The sequence below is a fragment of the Microchirus variegatus genome (assembly GCF_963457635.1).
Source record: "Microchirus variegatus genome assembly, chromosome: 11".
Taxonomy (NCBI): Eukaryota; Metazoa; Chordata; class Actinopteri; order Pleuronectiformes; family Soleidae; genus Microchirus; species Microchirus variegatus.
This window is the reverse complement of record NC_139812.1, coordinates 20135435-20150936: the sequence shown is the minus strand read 5'-3', so window position 1 is coordinate 20150936 and position 15502 is coordinate 20135435. Positions and strand designations below refer to the sequence as shown.

The following is a 15502-nucleotide window of genomic DNA, read 5'->3' as shown; positions in this document are numbered from 1 at the left end:
ACGTGTCCCCCCCCCAGGGCGGTGTCATTTCCTCTTTTTTTATTGTATATTTATACCAATGAGATTATGTGCAACCATAAAACGCCCTTGTCCCGATTAAGCATGCGGACAATGTGGCCCATGTGGCGGCGAGGAAAAAAAAAGAAAAGAAAGGAGGACGACGTCGCAGAGGCGACAGACGTGGTTGGGCTCTCAGAAACCTGAGAGAACATGAGAGATTTACACCTTGGCCGGGAGGAACAGCTGGACTCATCAATGTCCTCCTCTTCCTCAAGTCAAAGTCTTCAAGAGGACAACCACACCCTGAAGCCCAATTTATACTACTGCGTAAAGTGCTCTGCGTCGATGCAGAGCCTCTGCCTCGTCTCCGACTGCACAAAATATGTTTTAAGTGTCCGTCACTCCGTCAAGGGACAACGGAGACGGCAAGAGCTGCGATTGGTCCTCAGGACATGCCGAGCTAACGCTGCTCTGTGCCGACTCACAGTGAGCACCGAGCGTCCACAGAGGCGGAGCTGATCACCGCCGACAACGTCGCTGCCAAACTATAAATACGTCATATCTAAACACACACAGCACATGTTTAGACTCTAAATGGCCAATTTCTTCGCCTCAAATTATCTTAAAACTGCATCCCGTGACACAGAAAAGTGAGAAAAGCACTCAAGACCACCTGAATGACTCAAATGCTAAATTTGAGGGGGGTCTAAACATGTTACAGTGTAATTGGAAAGCATGTTTTTTCCTAAAGATTTTTGTAATTTCAGTTTTACATATATGATCTACATACATAATACACGTTGCATTCTTGACAGGGAAGATAGCCCATACTGCAGGGTGGCACCTGGGGTGGTGAAAGTTTTTTGTGCAACAAATGGGAGATGGGACCCCCCCCCCCCCCCCCAATTATTAATGGGTATTTCGCACACCCGAGAAACGGCCACTGTTTCAACAACAGTCTTTCTCTCTCGGACGCCATTGCTCACTGTAGCCAAAAGCACAACAACCTTGTGCAGCGACCCCTACTGATCGGGCGGGAAATTGCAGCACGTATCCGTCACCAGGACGCAGAAGTCTCGAGGGGGGTCTCCGTGGTTACGCAGTCAAATAACGCATTACGCAGTCGGAGAAGCATAATGTGGCCTTTATTCCCATGTCCCCCCTGGACATTATTGACACCAACATGCAACTGTAGTTTCTGCAGTAGAAGCTCGGGCAGATTGCGACGTCAATAAAGACGCTCGTTATCGTCGTTTGGTCGGCCGTCAAAGAGGAGCTCGCAAACAAAAAAAAAAAAGGTCAATGAGGAGTTTTAAATCATTTGGTTGCCAATATAGTCTCTGATCACCAGCTGGCTCCCACACTAAGACGTGTGCCTCCAGGGAGGGAGGGGGGTTTTGCTTCCATTGGGTTTTATATTGCTACGATGGGTCTTTAAACTGATTACTAGCATAGTCATATCACAGCTTGAACATCCGTGCGAGGCAAAGGACTGAAAATTAGATTTTCTGTACAGGATTTACCCAGCTGAGTGTATTTATTAGATTTTTTTTTTTTCCTCCCCATAAAAGTTCTAATAGTTTAACTTCTTTGTTTTGTCTGTGAAGGTTCTCAGTCCTCCAGGACGTCGTCATCTTTAGGAGTTGGTTATTGGATAGTGGACTAAAGCAATGTCCAGTTTGGCATTCGCGGTCAGTCGTTTGCGTAGCTTTACTCAACAGGGAGGATATCAACAGGTATCATTATGTTCAGTCAGGAGTTGTTATAACGCCAAGGTTTTAGTGGAACTAGACAGACGTGGAAAAAGTACTAAAATATTGTACTCTGTTTTGATGAAAATGTACTCAAATAGAAGTAAAAAGTAGTTCATTTGAAATGTACTTTAAGTAAAAGTTAATTAGTTACTTTACGTGGGGTGTGAGGGAAGTAGAAATATGACAAGGGGTCAGAAATCCAAAACTATTTTGGAGCTCACGCGCCCGACGTGACACAGGATATGACGTCACTTTTGGCCACGCCCTCTATGGTCACGCGCCAGTGCTGGTGCTAATCACATCATCATTCGTTCTGGTGTATATTTTCCACCCTGTAGGTCTTCATTGTGCTGAATTTGTATTTTTACTCAACTAAGTACAATACTTGAGTCAATACGTACTTAAGTAAAATACAAAAATCATGATTTTAAATTGTACTTAAAAAAATACACAAAAAAAGTATTCAATACAGTAACTTGAGTAAATGTATTTTGTTACTTTCCACCTCTGGAACTAGACTGTTTTGATCATCGGGTTACGAAGAAGACGGGGAACATGAATGCAAAAGAACTGTTTCCTCCACTGCGGGACAACGAAACCCCTTACATTTGAAGAATTCATCCATCCTCCACAATCTCAGCTGACATAGAGCGATGGGCGGGGTCACACCCTGGACAGTTCGCTAGTCCATCAAAGGAGACACACAGAGAGACAGACGACCATTCGCTCTCACTCTCACACCTGTTAGAGTGACCAATGTACCTTTAATCCCCATATTGTATGTATTGTAGAGAAAACTCACGCACACATGGGGAGAAACCCCACGCAGAAAGGTTCTTGTTCCAGCCGGGTCTCAAACCTGGGTCTGTATCGTGTCAAATCCTAACATTGTCAGGATGTTCCCTGTCCTCCTCTTTTTTTCTCCCCTCCCATGGTGTGTGTGTGTGTGTGTGTGTGTGTGTGTGTGTGTGTGTGTGTGTGTGTGTGACCAACTCTCCTCCCCCTTTGCAGCTGTTTTCAATCAGTCCTCATTATCTGCAAGTATATCTACCCCGGCTGTTTTTCCTCCACCGCTGCCAGATTGTCCGTTTCCACAGCGTGGTAACAGTGTTGGCAAGTGCTCTCTCTAAGTTTTTTTTTTTTCCTGTGTGATTTTTGAGAAGTCTTTAATTTTTTGTCAGGTCCAGAGTGGAAAAAAGTCAACTCTCTCTGCCCTGCCTGCCTGCCTGCCCACCACCACCCTTCTCCATTGTGACTTCAGTTTGACTTTTCATAATAAATTCCCCTTTTAAGACTGCTCAATTCAGCCTGAGGTTCATTTGTTCTGCAACATCGGGTCACTAAACTGAACTTTAACGGACGTACATTATCTCAAGGCACTGTACATAGTAAGGCAGAAACCTCTACAATGATAGAGAGTAAGCATTTGGCATCAGCGGAGAGAAAAAATAAATAAATAAATACAGGAAGAAATCGCAAGACTCAAAGATCTGCCGAGACAGGTTGTGGTGAAAGGAAAATTGGGGGACAGAAAGGGAAAGAGGGAGGTGAGGTTAAATGCTCCTTGGTCACTTTGACTGGCGAACATTTGAGCAATATTCAACTTTTAACGTGGAAACTTGGTGTCAATCAAAGGCAATCAAAACACATTATACAAATATTCCAGCACAGACATTAGCCAATTGAGTCACACATACATGTTTAAGACAAACACTTCATCACTTCCAGCTCTTAGATAATGTTTTTCTCTGCGTTTCCCAAACTTTTCTTTATTGGACAAAGTGAATAACCAACAATGGCGGACGAGTTGGACATCACATAACAACGTTAGCAACTTTTTCTACGCCGTTCAGCTAACCTCTGATAGCACCGAGCATCAGACACGCCCACAAATCAGCGTTACGGGTACGTGTGAGTCGGCAGTTAAAGGACAGCTGGATACACATCTAATGGAACTTCAATTTGATACGATTTAAAAATCCTTGTCCACATATTTATTTATTTCATTAAAGATCAGATCATTTATTTTTTTTATATTTTATGACATAAAAAAAATGCATCTCAGCGACAGTTTGCAGTCTTGTTTGTTTTCATTAATGTGAGACGAAGAAGTCACTAATTAAATAATAATTTATTTCATCCGAAAATTAATTTGACAGTTCTTTTTTTGGGGAGGTGAACATTTTTATGCAATTAATGGTTAACTTTTATATTACTGTACTATAAAGGCCAAAGGGGATTAAATGTTCAATTTTTGCACATTTTGCGTATAATTATCCTTGAAAACTGTCATATTTTATCCGATAGAGCTCATCGTACAGTATGTAGCATCATATATTGACTCAAAGCTGCTGTGATTTCCAACGTTTAAAGAACTAAAGAAAAGATAACCTACCTGTTATTTTGTTTTTGATGTTATGAACCTAAAGTCTTTAGCCAAATGAATTCAATGATTGAGTTTTTATGACAATGACGAAGTAGCAACTTTACTACAGACGCAATCTGTGACATTGACTTGCTCGCGGTGCATGTTTGACACGGTGACGCACATATCGACGCGTTTGAGTTTACTTTTTGAGCGATGACCAATTTATATCGGCTAACTTTTACACCCGCGGTACTTAATGGTGGGTTACACAGGGGGGTACGAAACGTCAATATTGAAATCTCAATCCCCCGTTCGCGTTCAGGGCAGATTTGAGGAGGAACATGCAGTCAATCAATACTACATGTGGTTAAGAAGCATGAATTTTAAAGGGCATTTGTGCAGTATATGTTTTATGCCCATGGTTGAGTCCAATCAATGTTATCTCTGCTACAGTCAGAGAGCAGAGGAATATGACCCCGGGCTTTCATGTCTCAGACAATCACAGAAATCAAATAACAGTTCCGTGGACAGACTCCGGGTTTTTTTTTTTAACGCAGTGGCATTCTCTCTTCATCGTGTCTGAACTCTTACGATCCCCCGCTGGCACTTTCACCATCAGCCTCCACGTCTCTCTCTCATTTCGCTCCCCGTGGGATTTTTTTACACCTTCGTCGGATCACGGGCAAAGTCCTGAAGTGAATATTTGATGGAACTTCCCCAGCGCTGCAGGAGTGGAGTCATTTTCATTCAAATGTGCCCCTTAGATTGGATTTATTATCCGTAATTTGGATCTAATACAGCCCGAGCTCGAAACATACAGTCATGAAATGCCATCAATTTAAGGCGCGGCTTCAGTGGCACTTTTGGGGCCACAGACAGAGAGACAGAGAGACATCCAGGCTGTATAAATCAAGTCTGTTGACTGGCTGCGGTGACAAGCCCATCAGTGATGATCCAGTGAGGAGTGTTGTGCGGCACAAAAGGCCACCGTTGAAGGAGACGTCTCGAGCATATTTCACACAACGTCCCACAAATCACACTTTACTAGGTGGATATCTGGTGTATTTTGGCAGAGGCTGTCTGCAGCAACGCATCAAAAAATCCCTGTCATCTCTAACGTTATATTTATTGCAAAGAGGATAATAAGCCACACGGGGGGAAAACACACACACACACACACACACGCACACACAATTGGAGGTGGAATAATGAAATCCACCCAGTGAAATAGATCTGTGTTTCTCGTACAAACGCACTTGTTTCTGGGACACAAATAATGTGCAGATGTGGTCTCAGATTAATGTCGCTGTCTCACACACACACACACACACACACAGACACACACAACACACAGAATACGATTATGTGAAATACCTTGAGTAAAAAGGCAGAGTTCTCCTTTGTTTTGTTCCTGGTTTTTATAAATGCTGGTGCTTATAGACACTTCATCATGGATGTAAAGTAAGAGAAAACATCCTTTTTTTTGGCTTTGTCTGTGTATTACTAGTGAGGGAGAGGGGGGGGGGGGTGAGTGAGTGGGGGCCTGGGTGGCTGCTGCTGCTGCTGCTGCTGCAAAGTCTTTTCTCTCATTTGCACTCCCCCATTAACTTGTTTTGAAGTGCAAAAGCGTGGCACCATTTCAAAAAAAGAAATATATATATATATATATATCAAACATGTTGTGATGCTGTTTTCATTCGGGCTTGTTAGATGTGATCCAAAATGTCAAACGACAAAAAAGCCATGGCTCATTTGCCAAAAGGTCGGACTGTGTCTCATCAGCGTCACATTAAAGACGAGCTTGGACACGAACTCCCCCTTTTTAAATGGAGCTGTGCACCTTGGTGATGGACTTGTATCATTCCAGTATTTCGTGCATAATTAATGTGATTGCCAACAAAACAGTGTTGCCTGCACACTCTCGTGGCTCTACGTCATCTCCATTTACCCGGGGATTAAGCTTTAATTTAAAGTTTGGTGGAAATACATATTTATTTATTTCTCTGATGAAAATCCTGTCAAGTGCACAGTCATCTCCCACGAGGCAGGTGCGCTCTGCGCATATAGACATGATCTATGTGCATATACAACACCAGGAAACACCTTCATGAATGGGGATAATAGTAAATGTATGTTAACATCAAAAAGGTTGAGTTTATTTATCTGTGGGACTGAGTTCCTCTCGTGCGCAACTGACACAGCTGTGCGTAAAAATGCCACAGACGCGAGGAAATCCGTTTTTTTAAAATGTCCCAAATCTGCATTTCTGTCCAAAAAACAACATTGAAATATTATTATCGTGTTTATGAAAACATGTGTTATTGAATGTCTGTGCTTTCAACACTAAAAAAAAAAACTCACGCTGCTGTTGTGTCCAGACCAGTGCACCATCGCCTGGTTGTGCGCCGAGTCTCCCGACAGAGCAAAAGTAGAAGTGTCCAGGTACGGCTCACTCTGTTTGGGGTTAGAACCTCTGGCTTCGTCCCCGCTGCGCCGGTACTCGACTCTGGAGTTGGGAACACCTTGCACAGTCTCCACGAATCTCTCTCTTGACTGCGCTCCTCCGCTGATGCTCCTATCCACATCCTCGCTGTATGATGCACCCACGCTCCTTTTTGCCTTCTTTCTTGGGGAAATATTCTCCGCATCTCGCCTCTGGTTTCCCTCAGACATGCACGCATACTTTCGATCAGGTATTTTGAGACGACTGGAGTCGTCTGGTGCTGTTTCGACGCCGATCGGTGCCTCGCTTCCAAGTCCACTCCGCGCCTCAACTCCCATTTGTTTGCCATTCCTTGGATCCAAACCACCGTCTGGTTCCGTTTCACGCCGGTTTAAAACTTTTGCGTCGACTTTCAGGGATTCTTTAACCTCTGCAGATTCTCCGGTTTCACGCTCTTCGAGTGGCAAAACCCCCAGGTGATAAAACCTGTCGTTGGCTCTCAGAGAAGTTATTTCCGCTTGAGCCACAAACTTGTGGCGAAGGAGAAACGCGAAAGCCACGAGAGAAAAACTCCAAAATGACCCGAGACCCATGGTGTTCGCTCCGTGTTTGTGTCACAGCTCTTCAACTTCTGTTAAAAAAAAAAAAAAAAAAAGAGAAATTCAAGGCTTCATCTTTACGCGCAGTGAGGGGAGCCGTTCAGCAGACCTGCTCACGTACAGGACTTTGACAAAGTGAGGGAACCAGTTGGGGAGGCGCTGCGCATCAGGCGAGCGCACCGACGGAGAGTGACTGCAGGAGCGGTTCCACCTCATTGTTCAGGATGTTCAATATAGAAGAGGAGGGGGAATGGCTGTCAAATATAGAGCGAAATCGTCTTGAAATTGTGAATTTCTGTTTTATTCAGCAGCATCTTAGTGTCCGTGTGAGCATAATATAAAGTTAGAGGACTTGATTGAGCCAAAGGTAAATTTGTGCTTTCACACTGTGGCAGAAAAACGTATCAATCAATACCGGATTCACCTGTCAATATGTGTACATTTTGGGGGTGTAACATGACACATTAGCAGCCTCATTGCTCATTTCTGGTTCAAACCGGATTCAGAAACAGATCAGATTTGAGAGTTCACATTCATAAACACAAGCGATTTACATCTGACTTCACAAAGAAAAGAAAGCATGGATCAAAAACTGGGATTATTTAATCCAGAGGGACGCAGTAATGCAATATGGATGAATCAATAATCAACATAGACTAATCTGGTTATTATTTCATGACTCTCTTGCACATTTATTTTCCCAGAAACCTCATAAAAACGTGTTTAGTCATGAAAATGTTTTGCTTTAATCCAAAACTTTAGATTACATTTGGATTTTAAACCTCCACTGTGTAAAATCGCTGACTGAGCCTTTTATATTTATATCAGGAGATGAATCGGTTCTACCCAGACGGCCATCTTGGACCACCATTTGTTAAAACATGTTTTGAGTTTTGTTGCTAACCGGAGGCTACACGGTTTCTCCAACACGTTTGGAAAGTGAAGAGCGAGGTGAGAGACGTTCAGCCGTGCACCTTCGACAACAAATGTTGTTAAGTTTTGCACATTGTGCCTTTTAAATAAATAAGTGCACTGCAGTACAGACATAAAACACAGCCGACGGGAAACAGAGCGGTATCTTTTTTTATTAGTTAAAAGGTTAGAAACATATCAGCCCTTCAAAAACTCAACAGCATCATTTTCAGATTTTGCAAGATCAGCATCCACCACAGAAAACCCATTTTCATCCCAGCTGCTTTAAAACGAAAAAAAAAAAAGAAGAAGAATACGATTTAAGTGTGAATGGAAATGTCCTCTCCTCATGTTCTCCCGTTCTCATGTTGCATAGCCACATATTGCATAAAAAAGGTATTGAGATTGAGGGTTAAGCAAGGAATTGGAATTCACCCTTTGGTAGAAGTTGAAGTCACTTTTTTTTAAAGTTAAAAGTCTTAAAGTATATGACATTTACTGTACTTAAGTATCAAAAGTAATCTTCTGATATAAAATGTACTTAAATTATAGAAGAAAAAGTATTAAAAATGTGAGGAGTTAGGATTGAGCCGTGGTGGCTCAGTGGTAGGGCGAGTTGTCTTCCAACTGGAAGGTTGTGGGTTTAATTCCTGGCTCTGCTAAGTTTATTATGTGTCCTTGAGCGAGACATCTAACCCCATGTTGAAGTGTGGGAATGGGTGAAAACAGTAGTGTAAAGCAGCTCATCAAGACTCGAAAAGCTCTATGTAAATACAGACCATTACCAACTCTTCTTCTACTGATTTTATTTGGTAGTAAAGGCTACAGAAGAGGGTTAGAGGAAATGTAGGGGAGTATAAGTAAAAGTTGCTAGAAATATAAATCACTTAAAGGTGCATTATGTAATAAATCTAAAGCAACTGGACATAAAATCCTCCTAATATGTCACAGAGACTCAGGAATAATGTTCATATAACAAACTGAACTCACCAACAACAACAGTACAGCCAAAATATTTGCATTAAAAAAAATATTTTGCAGACTGCAAATCATGTTTTTGCATGTGGCGCCACCTACCGCCGTCGACCAGTCATTGCAGTCAGTAGAGTCTCAGCTGCCGAGCAACCACGGGTTGCCAGTTACGTCAAAAAATGCAACCTAAAAGACCTTGGTATTTTGAATTTGAATGTAGTAACCGTTTTTGGCCACATTCTTACATACGACACCTTTAAAACCCATTGAGGTTAAGAATCTCTTATTATGAGAGTGTCAAGGTCAAGACAGGCGGTGGCAGCACAATTTCCACGTTACAGACATCGAAACAGCACCATAATCATCACACATAATAAATAAAGAGAGGGCAAATAGATTAAAGTACAAGAGCTCAATAAATGTCAGCAAACCAGTTAAAATCAGTTAAAAACCGCATTGAACCGTAAATTTACGGCACGAACGTTGTCCAGGATGGACCTCGGGCACGAAGGCACGTTCATTCCTCACGTACCATTTGGACGCATGGAGCCGATTCACCTGCCTTTCAGTCGCCTCGATTGTGGCATTTATTAATTGGGCCGCACAGAGAGTTTTGCCTCAGGCCATTGTGCGACACAACAGCTCCGGAAACAGGAGGAAGCTTTTGAAGTCATCTTCTGATACGTTTGCTGTCATCTTCATGACTGGCGGTGTCACGCCAGGCAACGAGCCCCCCCGACATTGTATTCTCTCGCGTCTTGGTTTTCTTTTTACAGTGCACATGTGAAATCCTCTGCTTCCCCGTGAATCAATATACTATTTAAAAGGTATTAGTTTCAATTAGTGGAGCTGAATGACTCCTGAAGGGCTATCTCTGTTTCCTGCTGACAGAGCTCTGTGTCAGTTGTTGCATAAATCATGTGCCAATCTTGTTTTGTTTTGGGTTTTTTTTAAATAAAAAAGCTGAATATTTATTATGATGCCTGGTGATAAGAAGAAGAAACACACATTATATGTACATCCCAAGGGAGGCCATAAAGGGAAGGCTTCCCATCGTCTCCAAGGACAACACATGTTTGGATCACGGGCAAATTTAACTAGCTATGCCCTTGTAATCTAAGGGAAGATGTAAGATATATTTAGAAATACTGAGAGAACAATTACTCGTATATACACAAGGTTAAAGCCACACGGCGGAAACGCAGCACGGTGTAAGTAAGACTTGAGCGTTTGGTCATGAGGAAAATGAATGTGAGGAGGCGAAGATTGTTGTTCGCTGCGAATGTCCCCGTCTCGCTCCACGTTCAGGCTTTGATCATAATATCTGAAACAGTAGGGGTGTGAAAATTAACCAGCACCAACTGGTAATTGGTTGTTAAGTAAAAAAAAGCTGCAATTACACTTATATGTATTGAACCGATCGATGTCCCGCCATTTAATATCATCAGTTAGTTAAAATGAAGCCGCTGTTCTGTTAGTTTTCCCTCATAGCATCGCTCGTGAGACTCGTAACATCGTAACAACTTTGTGTTTAATGTGGATCTTACTGAGAATTATTATTAGTTCACACAGTGGTGATTTATCAGCTACCCAGTGCTTGTGTGTACACATAAACGCTCCCTCAGTCAGGTCTGATAGTTTTGCTTGACAGAGCCTCTTTTCAAGTGAAGGATAACACAAATAATGTGACTCACAAAAAAACAAAAAAAGATCACCAAAAGATACACACTGCAGCTTTGAAATACAAAAAAAAAGTTTATACAAAGTCAAAAATGTATATTTACGCATCACAAACCTCACACAAAATGACTCACGAACCTACAGCGTGTTATTTGTATGTACACAGAATGCCCTGCTCTATCATGAAATAACTGTTTGTGGGTAAATGGTGAGTTTTCTTCATTCTAAACTGTAATTAAAATGTTCAAAAAAAAACAGCTGTATCAAATTGCATCAAACCATATTCAAGGTTATTTGATGCCATGTAATAAGAAACTGTGCAACATTACCATTATTATAATGGAATTATTTATCGAAACATCATGGATAAGGTGGAGAACATACAAGTATATTGAATTAAAACGTGTGGTATAAATAGCACTCCGATACAACAGAATGCACCAAAAAAGGTATAAAAATGTAAAATAAAATAAACTAAACCTGTTGCAAACTCTTAAAAGTACAGCGTATAAAAAAGTATCCTTCTGGGTGAATGTAAAACAACACTTCATACACTTTTCACCAACATTTTACTGCTGGACATCTAAAAAACACCCCAAAAGAAACAGTTTTCTCTTCTTTGAATCACATTGTACCCTATGTATCTGTATCGATTCGACCTCAGATGCACACTCGTACGGAACAGGTAAAAAAAAAACATATCGTGCACCTCTTCGGGAGTCAGATTTGCTGCTGCAGCTTGTTACTTTTGCTGTGGATAAACTGCGAGCTGCAAAATCAGGCATCTGCTGAGCTGTAAAACGCAGAGTATTTGGGGGAATGGGGAAAAATTTACCATCCTTGAAAGCCGCACAGCGAGAACCGAGTACAGTTCTGTGCTCGGTGAAGGACACTGAGCCGACTTTGCTGCACCTTCTGAATCGCAAGGAAAAGCCAGCGTGGTGATACCGTGGTCAGAGGCTTCGCCTCACGGCCACAGCCGTTTTTTTTGTTTGTTTTTTTTGGCTGCTCAAACCAATTGAGATTCTCACAGGTGAGATCTGCGGGGCAGCAGGTGCTACTGATGCTGCTTCGCCTTGCACCGATAGTCTCTCTGTCTCTCTCTCTGTGTCTCCACAGCCCCCCCATTCCTGCCAGAACGCCTCTGCAATGAGGGGGTAATTGGACTGATCACACTCTGTTTACCCATGCTGCTGGAATGAAGTGGGCTGTTCCCGAACGTACAGTGACAGAGCGACGAGGGAGGAGAAGCCTTGTCCATCAATGACACATCTTTCAATCTGCGCTAACCTTCATCCTGCGGCGCGACGAGCCGCCGCATTCCACTGTGTTTGTGTCTTTGCGCCGACACACGCCTGTCAGGTATACGCGGAACCCCTCCGCGGTTCTCAAACTGCATCCATCCTTCCATCCTTCCATCCATCCTTCCATCCATCCATCCATCCATCCATTATCTACTGCTATAACCTCCACCGATGGTCTCAGCTGCCATACACTCTTAGAAATAAGGGTTCCAAAACGGTCCTTCTACAAGGGCTGAGGTTCTACCAGGAACCATTTATTTCTGAAAAACCCTTTCCCAAAAGAAAGCGTTTTTTAAGGGTTCTTGGTAACACTAATGGTTCCAGTAAGAACCATTTTGATCCAGAGAACCCTTTAAAATCCCTTTCCCGAATAAAGGGTTTTAAAAGGGTACTTGGTGGAACGAAAAGGTTCCTCTGGTGGTACTTGGCGGAAAATCAGAAATACTGTTCTACTGTATATGCCAGGGTATATGTGATCGCTCCATCTTCTCTCTAATGTCACTATACCAGTGTGTGAAGTATATATGAGGAAGAGGAGGATGAGAGATTAAAATGATCTCTCGTCAGATTATTTTATTGGGATTAAATCTGCCTCCTGTGAAAAGACTGTAGCTGACTTTGCTCGATTGCTCAATATTTTCTCAGGTGGTACGATAGCGTTTGAGAACCACTGATACAGGGATGAGCTGATATGATACTCAGTATCGGTACTTATATCGGACAGATAAAAGTGTAAAATCCCCCTAGAAATCCTATATATTACATGCTTCTGTATAAATCTACATACAAATCTGCAACAGCAGTTTAGCTGAGTCATGTTGTGGGCTGTTTATTTCCTCTCTGTGGGGGAAGAATATTTAACATATAATGTGTTGTTAACAGTGTTGAAAAGGTCTGAAATGACATTATGACGTGAGTATGACGTGAGTATCGGACTGATCTCGGTATCGTAGATATTCAAGTTTGAGATATCGTTACTGAAACCGGACGTCACCTGTAACCTGGATGATACCAGGCTCATATGTGCTGTGCTTCATCATGCATCCATCCTTCCATCCATCCATCCATCCATCCATCCATCTACTGCTATAACCTCCACCGATGGTCTCAGCTGCCGTACACTCTTAGAAATAAGGGTTCCAAAAGGGTCCTTCTACAAGGGCTGAGGTTCTACCTGGAACCATTTGCTTCTGAAAAACCCTTTCCCGAAAGAAAGCGTTTTTCAAGGGTTCTTGGTAACACTAATGGGTCCAGTAAGAACCATTTTGATCCAGAGAACCCTTTAAAACCCCTTTCTTGAATAAAGGGTTTTAAAAGGGTTCTCGGTAGAACACTCCAAAAGGGTTCCAGGTGGAACACTTTATAAAAAGATTCCACCTGAAGCCAAAAAGGGTTCAAGCCGAAGAACCTCATATGTTTCTACTTAGCACTTGTATTTCTAAGAGTGTAGGGTGATAGGCGCGGTACACCCTGGACAGTTTGCCAGGCCATCGCTGGGCCACATATAGACAGAAACAACCATTCACTATCACATTCACACAGATGGTCAATTTAGAGTGACCAATTCACTCAAAATCTGCATGTTTTTGGACTGTAGGAGGAAGCCAGAGAACCCAGAGTAGATCCACACACACACATGGGGAGAACATTCAGAAAGGCCCTTGTTCCAACTGGGGCTCGAACCTGGGTTCTTTCTGCACAGGCAAGAGCGCGAAACCACTACGCCAATCGTCATCATCATCTATTTGAACATAATTTACAACACTGACACATTACTCTATTGAAGAAGGGCTAAAACTAGCAATTGAGAGCATTAACTCCTCAGGGAAAATGTTTACCGACGTTATAAATCAAGCGAGACGTAGAAGCGTATTTCTTAAAGACTGCAATATGTTCAAATGCAACATGTGGAGTCACCGCCTCGTGGCTACTTATCTGATTTAATTCGCAACAGAAACTGGTCGATACTGCCCTTTTTTTTAAATAAGGTCCATGATCTGAATCTTACAATCCATCATTTTAAATTTACAGGTTTATCAGGGCTGAGCAATTTTGGGTGCAATTTTTCCACCAGATATTGCATTTACAATTTGATTTGCGACATATTTTTACGTAATCAGTCCCCGGTGGGTAACTGTTACTCATGTCCTACTTCCTAGGCTTCATATTTCAAACTAAAGGGCTCCGTCAGTTCCTTGTCTGCAGTCTTTGGTCAGTTACAGAGAGCTTTTGAAAACGTCTCTATGCTCCACATTCTACATGTGTTTAAAGTATGACAGGGAATCCTGCAAATCTCCCCCCGTCTGGGGAGGGAGGAGGGAGAATTTGTGATTCTGCATAAATCGCAAAACCACGCTGAAAGAGAATAAGAAAAGAAGAGGGATGAGAGGGAGGACAAGACGGAAAACAGTGTGTATCGGTGTAGCTCGTTCAATTTTATGTGCTCTCCTTCCCAGTAGTAGATCATTAGCGGCATTATCTCAGGTAATCATCGCGTTCTGGCGACAGTCCCTGCAATCTGCGCCGCTCGCTCTCTCTCTCTCTCTCGCACACACACACACTCCTGTTTCTGACTGAACACGGTGGGAGCAAACTCGGAGGCTTTCAGGACAAAATCCCATTTGTGCATCCGCTGTCTGCATCCCAAGCTTGTTAGTTCCAACACTTCAGTGATCCCGGCGGAGCGGACGCACAGGCAGTAGCAGGAACCATAATGGCCATCACCCAGACAGCTCGCACTCGCAATGCAGGAGATGAACAGCAAGGTGCACTCCCCACTCGACGATACCCACGCCATTAAAAAGAGAAACTTTCTTTTACTGCAGATGGCAAAACACTTATTTTGTACCTCCTTCATTGCCGAGATGAAATAAAGGCCTTTTAAAATCACAGTGGGAGGGGTAGTTTAGGATCGTTTGCCTCGGCAATAAAACTGGCCCTGTCACTGAGAATACAGCTCTCCCCGCGCGTGAATCGCTGTATTACTATTATCTGTTTGATGTCTTTGTTCTCGGAAGCCTTCGCTTGTACAAGATGAACACGGGGATGAGCCTGTCAAGACATCACCGCTGCATATACTCCACCTCACACGTCCGAAAATTTGAGAATTTTCTCACCTGATTTGGGTCGATCGTGGTTTTATATCCTTCGGCCACATTCGTTATACCAACAATGACACAAAAACAAAATAAAATAAATAATCACTCAAATTATCTGACACTTGTATACTATATCTAAACCAAATGTTAGTGACGTTGCCCATAAGAATGTGAAGACTTGAGAATCACGATTAGGCTGGTGTCCACTATTATTGTCTGTTTTCCTCAAAATGGGAACATATTTTACAAAATTCATGATTGAAGAAGAACATGAAGAAGAACTTGACATTATAGTAGGCTAATTTCCCCAATAACGTCTATTTAGTCCAACAGACTTCATTTTTGCAACCCCCTGGTGGCTATTCAACAGAT

General features: G+C 42.5%; 1 protein-coding gene across 1 annotated transcript in view; it reads right to left on the bottom strand.

The window, feature by feature from the left end:
• The window catches only part of sorcs3b (sortilin related VPS10 domain containing receptor 3b), a gene marked incomplete at both ends in the record, with an annotated part of 67227 nt that extends 60069 nt beyond the window's left edge, over positions 1-7158 (bottom strand). The window contains one exon of the mRNA XM_083897418.1: positions 6484-7158. Within this exon, the coding sequence (XP_083753544.1) occupies positions 6484-7158 (675 nt within the window). The remainder of the gene's footprint in view (positions 1-6483) is intronic.
• Positions 7159-15502: the final 8344 nt, after the last annotated feature.